General features: G+C 34.7%; 1 protein-coding gene across 1 annotated transcript; it reads left to right on the forward strand.

The window, feature by feature from the left end:
• The first annotated feature begins 837 nt into the window (after nucleotides 1-837).
• LOC107678904 (uncharacterized) lies at nucleotides 838-2,706 on the forward strand. The gene is made up of 3 exons (XM_016474315.1): nucleotides 838-880; nucleotides 1,076-1,495; nucleotides 2,477-2,706. Exons 1-3 carry the CDS (start codon nucleotides 838-840, stop codon nucleotides 2,704-2,706), a joined length of 693 nt encoding a protein of 230 aa, XP_016329801.1.
• The last annotated feature ends 5,256 nt before the right edge of the window (nucleotides 2,707-7,962 follow it).

Here is a 7,962-nt window from a genome sequence, read left to right on the forward strand (position 1 = left end):
CATGAAGCAGAGAGAAATGTATTTAACAAGTGAAGCACTGTGAATACATGTTTCTCAACTTCTCACGCATATACTCAATAATCACTGTGCTGAATCAGTTCAGTTGAATTTGTGTATTGCTGCGCTAATTTCATTGTGCAAAGTAAAATGCTGTTAAGCCGCAGCTTCTCATCTTACTAAGCTTAGGTTGTCACTGTGCTTTGATGTCCAAGAATAACTCATTTCTAGCACTGTTCTAGTTTAAACTGATATTCATCTCTGTCTGTATTAGTGCTGCCTCTGAAGTGCAGAGGAATCACCAAACCTGATATAGGTAACAGTCAAATTAGGACATAATGAGTTTGTGGTAACACCTGCAGCTGTCTGAAACTGAAATAGACATGTACGTTAAAGCTATACATCCACTTTTTTGTTGTTTTTGTTTTTTTGCAAAAGGGAAAACACACTTGAGAATGAGTTACAAATACACTTCAAAAATTAAAAATGTAAAACAAATCAATTGGGAAAAAATTAGCACTACTGTAAAAAAACAAATAGAGAAAGAAGAACTTCCAACTGAATATGACACAAATAAACTTCCAAATTTGAAATTCAGCATGATTTTACAACATGTAATCAAACCCAGATAAAATCATGCATTCTTTTCTCTTTCGTTCTCTGTTATTCATTCATTCTGGCCAATTTCATTGAAACATTTAAACATAATTCGTAATTTTAATACAGTACATTGCCCTATTTTTACAGATTTTTTTAGATTGTGGGTGGAGCTTTGAGAGAGATTCAACAAAGACATTCATTTCTCAATTATGAGCTTCATTTGGTTTTTACAGTGCAGTCATGATGTTCCTGTGCACTCTGCTTCTGCTGTCTATAATTCAATGTAAGTAAAAGACAAGTTTATAATATATATATATATATATATATGCATGCATGTATGTATGTATGTATGTATGTATGTATATATATATATATATATATATATTAATATTTTGCGATAATTCAACAGCATTTATTCTTGCTTATGATACTGTACAATTTTCATTCTTTTTATCAATATGTTCTAAACATTTTGCAGATGGATGCTTTGCACAGACAATAACACCACTGCAGGACAGAACACAAGTTACTGAAGGGAAGCCAGTTAATCTGTCATGTAAATATGACGTCAGTGTACAGAATTTACTTTGGTATCGACAATATCCAGGATCAGGACTGGAATTTCTGCTCCTTGTCGTTGAGTCATCCAGGAAAACTGTAGTATATGCAGATCCCCCTATTCCTAGACTGGATGGTGAAATGAGTATGAAAGATAAGCGAGTGGATCTGGAGATCTCCTCTGCTGAACTGACAGACTCTGCTCTGTACTACTGCGCCCTGCAGCCCACAGTGACAGAAAACATGACAACACTGTACAAAAACCTCCAATCATACTCCATATGGAATAAACAAACGGTGTTCATAAAAAGCAGTCTACTTGTAATACTAAGCTTTGCCTGTAAAATATGAAGTTACATTTCAAGCTCTTACTGATTTTAAATCAAAGTTTTGGCCACCCCTGAAATTGGTCGTACCATTAACATTAAATGAGCGGTTGAATTAAATACACTGTAAAATCCTGTTTATTCAGGGACCGTATTGCATTTTTTATCTGCCAATCAAATGCTTGTCTACGTTTCGTTCATTACTATAATAGTAGGTCCTGGCATGTTTTCTTTCAGATTTGGACAGAAAAAGTAAGTAAAAGAAAGGTAGCATTTATTAAAAAAAAACACACAGAGGTGTGTTATTAAACATAGATATATCTAGGCCTACATGCAACTAACCCTACGACTAAAATATAAGATAAACTAAACAATAAAGACAACAATTTAACAACAAAGTCAGCTTCCATACAGCATACATACATTTAGTTGTAGCTAAACAACACCATTATAAACTTGCTCAAAAAAAAAAAACCACAAGGTGGCACATTTTCCTGTTTTGAGTGTTTACTGTAAAATGTAATACAAACTACAGCCAGCTGATTTTCTTGTTCCTTAAGAAAGGAGAGTTCAAATATTCACAATTATCCTCACTGGATTTGATTCTATTTGACTATTTTACCGAGACGCGTTTCCCCTGGCCAATGTATGGACAGACACTTGTGATGTGATGGCTAAAATTATCCACAAGAGGGAGCTCTTCATCTAAAAAAAAAAAAAGAAAAGAATTAAAAACTGAACCAATTCTTCAAATGGCTAATAAGGGGAGGAGATACAAACATAGGGAGGAGGTTTCAAACATAGTTGCTCATCTGTTCCTTCTCGGTAATGCTATTCCTATTTTGTCTGTGGTTTATCTCCCTAATAACAGGTAAGATAAATGCAATTAATCAAACAAACACACCTTAAGAACAAAACAATATAACATACTTTACTTCTGTAATTCTGTTCATCTCCATTCATTATTTCCATCATTCTTCCTCTCTTTCTCTTAGGCGATGCCTCTAGTGAGGGAATAGCACCAGTCTCTCCTAATGAATTTGTTTTAGAAGGGAACACAATCACCCTGTCCTGCAATTACAATGGATCAGCTGCTACAGATGCTCTCCACTGGTATCGTCAGTACCCGAGATCCAGACCAGACTTCCTGTTTCTAGTTAATGAAGCTGCATTTAAGCAACCAGCTGCTCCTCCAATTCCTGGAATATCTGCTAGATTAAATTAGGAGAAAAATCGTGTGGATCTGGAGATCACTGGCACTGCATTAACTGATTCTGCTCTGTACTACTGTGCCCTGCAGCCCACAGTGACAGGAAACACACATGCACTGTACAAAAATCAGACACATTAAAATAGAAGCTGCAATCTGTTTTCAGTGTCTGTGCTCAGTGGATGATTATGCGTGCTTATGTTTCAGCATTTTGATCCAGCATTTGAGAGCCAATGATTAATCATGAGATTTTGAGTTTCAATTGTCTTATGATTGTCTCCTTAGCAACTGACCTTGTGTTCAAGAAAACAGAATACTGAAACACATACAGTATAACCAGAATTTAAGGACAAGCATTTAGTAAGCTGCATTTAAGCAACCAGCTGCTCCTCCAATTCCTGGAATATCTGCTAGATTAAATTAGGAGAAAAATCGTGTGGATCTGGAGATCACTGGCACTGCATTAACTGATTCTGCTCTGTACTACTGTGCCCTGCAGCCCACAGTGACAGGAAACACACATGCACTGTACAAAAATCAGACACATTAAAATAGAAGCTGCAATCTGTTTTCAGTGTCTGTGCTCAGTGGATGATTATGCGTGCTTATGTTTCAGCATTTTGATCCAGCATTTGAGAGCCAATGATTAATCATGAGATTTTGAGTTTCAATTGTCTTATGATTGTCTCCTTAGCAACTGACCTTGTGTTCAAGAAAACAGAATACTGAAACACATACAGTATAACCAGAATTTAAGGACAAGCATTTAGTAAACTAACAGTTCTCACCAGTATACAGTCTACATTTTGACACATTTTAGTCCTAATTTTGTCAGCGCATCTAGTGCATTGCTATTATGTTATGCTGCACAATGATGACATTTTTTCTTAATCTTCTCATTACTGCATTTCAGAGATTGGAGTATAAATACAAAAATATTGATAAATCATTAATTACTAAAGCATTAACTAATCTGTGATGTAATCACTTGTGCTTTACCCACTCAAGTTTGTTGTCAAAAAATTGCCATTTTGATATGAAGCCAAATGTGATGATGATAAATCTACCAGCCTCTACCTTTTCTCAAATGAAAAACTACATATTAATAGTCTAAATGGATTTTCACACGTACACTCTCCGGAAGAAGAAAAAAAAAGTACAAAAGTCCTTACTGGGTCGGTATCCTTTTAAAAGTTTTTATATGTATACCCTAGGCACTAATATCTAATATGCACCCTTTTTTTCTGAGAGTATGACATTTTATGTAATCAAAATCACACAGAGATTATGTGGGTGGGGCTTCAAGATATTGGGTTGGCATTCATCTCTAATTTTACTTCAATCTGTTCTTCAGCAGAGCAAAAATGACTTCTCTTTTGTACTTACTTGTAATTTTAGCCATACAGGGTGAGTAGGTTTAATTTAATTTAATTATTTTAGATCTTATATAAATTCTTATATAAATACATTTACCAAAAAAAAAAAAAACTATTTATGTAAATTACTTGATAAAAAAATTCAATTTTTCATAACTTTTTACTGTAGACAATGGCTGAACATTCTGTGTATTTTTTTTCATGCTCTATTTGCAGGTAAATCTTTTGCCCAGTCAATAGCACCATTGCAGACCACAGAACGTGCCACTGAGAGAGAGACAGTCATTCTCTCATGCAAATATGATAGCCAAGCACGTACTTTACAGTGGTATCGACAATATCCTGGATCCAGACCTGAATTTCTGCTTCTTGAGCTTGGCATTGAATTCTGTTACAGAATTGCAGCCACATCTTCAGTTAATGAAACAATATTCAAACTGAATCTGACACACTGACAATGATATCTCTGAATGTTTTCATTTATACATGCTATGGGTGGAGCTTTTAAAGGATCTCACAAAAATTCATATGTGTATGCAGTTTTCATTCGCTATTTGTGGTGCAAAGATGATGCTTCTGTGCTGCCTGCTTGTGTTTTCAGTAACAGAATGTAAGTGACATACAGTACCATATAGCTTTGTTTAAAGATGTAATAGTAATTGTATTAACAAGCTTTTATGCCAGATCATAGTAATTAATTAAACATTTCACCATTTGCTATGCGATTTACATTTTGTGAAAGTTTTATCTTGTTATTATTTCTAACTGAAAGCTTTCTATTCCATGCAGATATATTTGCACAGTCAATAAGACCACTGCAGAACGACATTCATGTCACTGAAAAGAAGCCGGTCATGCTCTCATGCAAATATGATGGGAGTGTAAACAGTCTGCATTGGTATCGACAGTATCCTGGATCCAAACCTGAATTTGTGCTCCTTGTCATTGAGTCATCTACAAAACATGTAACATATGCAGATCCCCGTATCCCTGGAATTGATGGAAAAATGAGTATGAACGATAAGCAAGTGGATCTGGAGATCTCCTCTGCTAAAGTGACAGACTCTGCTCTGTACTACTGCGCCCTGCAGCCCACAGTGACAGGAAACACATCAACACTGTACAAAATGAAGGGGAAAACAACTAAACGAAAAACTCAGCAAAGGTCAAATGAATCAAACAGCGTACTACATGCAGAACCACCTTTCCCAAGACTGAATGCCAGTGTGAATAAGGTGGAGAAGCAGGTTCATCTGAAGATCTCTTCTGCTGCAGTCACAGATTCAGCACTGTACTATTGTGCTCTGGAGCCCACAGTGTCAGGAAACACAAGAACACTGTACAAAAACCACTATAGGAAGTCCTTATCATGTAATGTTAAATGTCCTATATGACAATAATATAACTAAAAAAATAAACGTGTCCTTAAAACGTTCTGATTGGTTTACCTTCACTGTGATAATATGCTTAAAAAAAGATTTTAAAAGATTTTGGTCAGTTTTATTCAAATGTTATAATATTTGAATACATTATAATATATAGCATAATATATTTTATATATTTACAAAAACCTCTATGAAGTGGAAAAAAAAAACTACTGAATCTCCATTCTTTTGTCATAGCCTCATTTCTGCTTGCAGATTGAACAAGTAATTGAAATTCAAACAAAATGCTTAAGATATTTCATAAATAAAGAATGTAAAAATATTGGATATTTCAACACAAATATGATCAAATTGACTTTGAAATGAATAGGCATGACTTTTGGGGCAAGATTTTAGGTTCAAATTCATATGAATGTATAAGGGAAAGATAAAACGTAATGTACTGTGATGGATCACCATTTTCTTTACGTTTTTTGCCAATTTAAATCACCCTTGTTGACCTCGCTCTAGTTTATTTTAAACAGCCCTGTGGTGTAACAAATTACATTTAAAAGTGCAAATATTCTATGCCTCCCACTTAATATGGTCATAAACATGGCATGCATAATAATGCTATATTAAATAGTTTTCAACACAGTATAGCATGTCCCATCATTGGATGTGTCATATTCCCAAGTATTCCATGTCAACTCCCCTTTTGTGTTTCATTTTACATCAATGATGTTATTTTTCCATTTGATTTGAAAGATCTCCATAATGAAAAGTGTAATTGCTAAAGGTTCTGTTGCAATAACAGAGGAAAAAAATGTAAATTCTTTATTGCAGCCACATGGTGGCATTATTTCCAGTCGTATGTCTCATAAAACAGAAACCTTGCCAGATTAACAGATTAACAGTGATGTTTAAATTTCATCCTGTATAAACTCAGTTGACTGGTATAAAATCAACAGAATCTAAAGTCAAATATACTGTCTGCATCAGTCAAACTACTTGTCCTTAAATAGCTACTGCAATTAGTAATGCAAAGTAATTAGTAAAGCAATAACAAAAATGTACAGCAGATGGCAGTGTTCACTCACATTACAGAAGATTTAAATCTTCAGTTGCTGTAACAGTTCGAAAAAGGAAATGTGCACAAAATCAGTCAGAGTCTGTGAGGTATAAAGTTTGAGCTGCTTGTGATGATCCATGATGTTTCTATGCAGTGTCTGATTCATTCTTCTCTTTTCAGGTACGATATGTGACATTTATATGGAATCCTTTGAGTAACCATTCCAAAATAAAGTCAGTTTCAGTTTCAGTTCAGTTTAAAGTTTCAGGTGATGCATGTGGAGAAGGAATAGCTCCTCTCTCCTCGTCTGAACTTGTTACCAATGGTGACTCCATTACTTTGACCTGCTATTATGAGGGGACTTACAATAGTGATTCTCTCCTGTGGTATCGTCAATACAGCAGCTCCAAACCAGAGTTTTTGTTTCTGGTTAGTGAAGCCCAACTTGAGCAGCCAGCTGACCCTCCAATACCTGGAGTGTTTGCTAAATTAAATGAGGAGAAAAACCTTGTGGATCTGGAGATCTCCTCTGCTTCAGTATTAGACTCTGCTCTGTACTACTGTGCCCTGCAGTCCACAGTGACAGGAAAACCCAAAACACTGTACCAAATTAAAGGGGCAAACCAAACAACCAAACTAACTAACTGATATAGATGACCTCTATATGCCTGTCTTTATTGTATTATATACATGTATTATATACTTGCATATACATTTCACTAACATGTATTTCTTGTGATTAAACTCAAGCAAAATCTATAAAAGAAAAAAATTGTTGATAAAGATCTATAGTGCAGTATCACACTTATCCTCAATTTATTAATGATTTAGCTTCGCCTCATTGTTTTGGAAATTTTCTTACAGGTATATAAATTTGATATTCACATGTTAGCGTGTTTTGCAAATGCAATAAAATCCCTCTGAAAAGCATTATTTAGTAACTGAAATGCAGGTTATTAGCAAAAGCTACAAAAGCAAAACATGTTGATAAAGACCTCATATACTGCAGTGAAAGACCCTGGTCTAAAATACTACAACGAGACAAGAAAGTGCTGTAGAGACATTTATTTGACTCTGAGGGTGGAGTTGTGTCTCTGGGTTCTCACAAAAGTGGGAACTATAATATACTTCAGATTCAAGGACTTTCATATCACAGGTAAAACATTTTTCACTATTTTGGAGATTCTGTTTATTTCAAAAGCTTATATGACATAATTTGGACTTTGTCCCAACACCGTAACAATTCAAATTGTTGATAAATTATCAACTTTTTTCTCTCTCAAAAACTAACAACCCACTTCCCCTCAATTCACAATGTCCTTATGATACATTTAAGATGGATATTATGTCGATGCCTTTACTTGTTCATTTTAATGTGTTGGTTTCAATGTACTGTACATAAAAAAGATTCAAAACAAATAAAAAATGATTTTTTTTTTTTTTTTTTTTTAGTGGCAAG

Source organism: Sinocyclocheilus anshuiensis, unplaced genomic scaffold (genome assembly GCF_001515605.1).
Source record: "Sinocyclocheilus anshuiensis isolate Anshui unplaced genomic scaffold, SAMN03320099.WGS_v1.1 scaffold1576, whole genome shotgun sequence".
Taxonomy (NCBI): Eukaryota; Metazoa; Chordata; class Actinopteri; order Cypriniformes; family Cyprinidae; genus Sinocyclocheilus; species Sinocyclocheilus anshuiensis.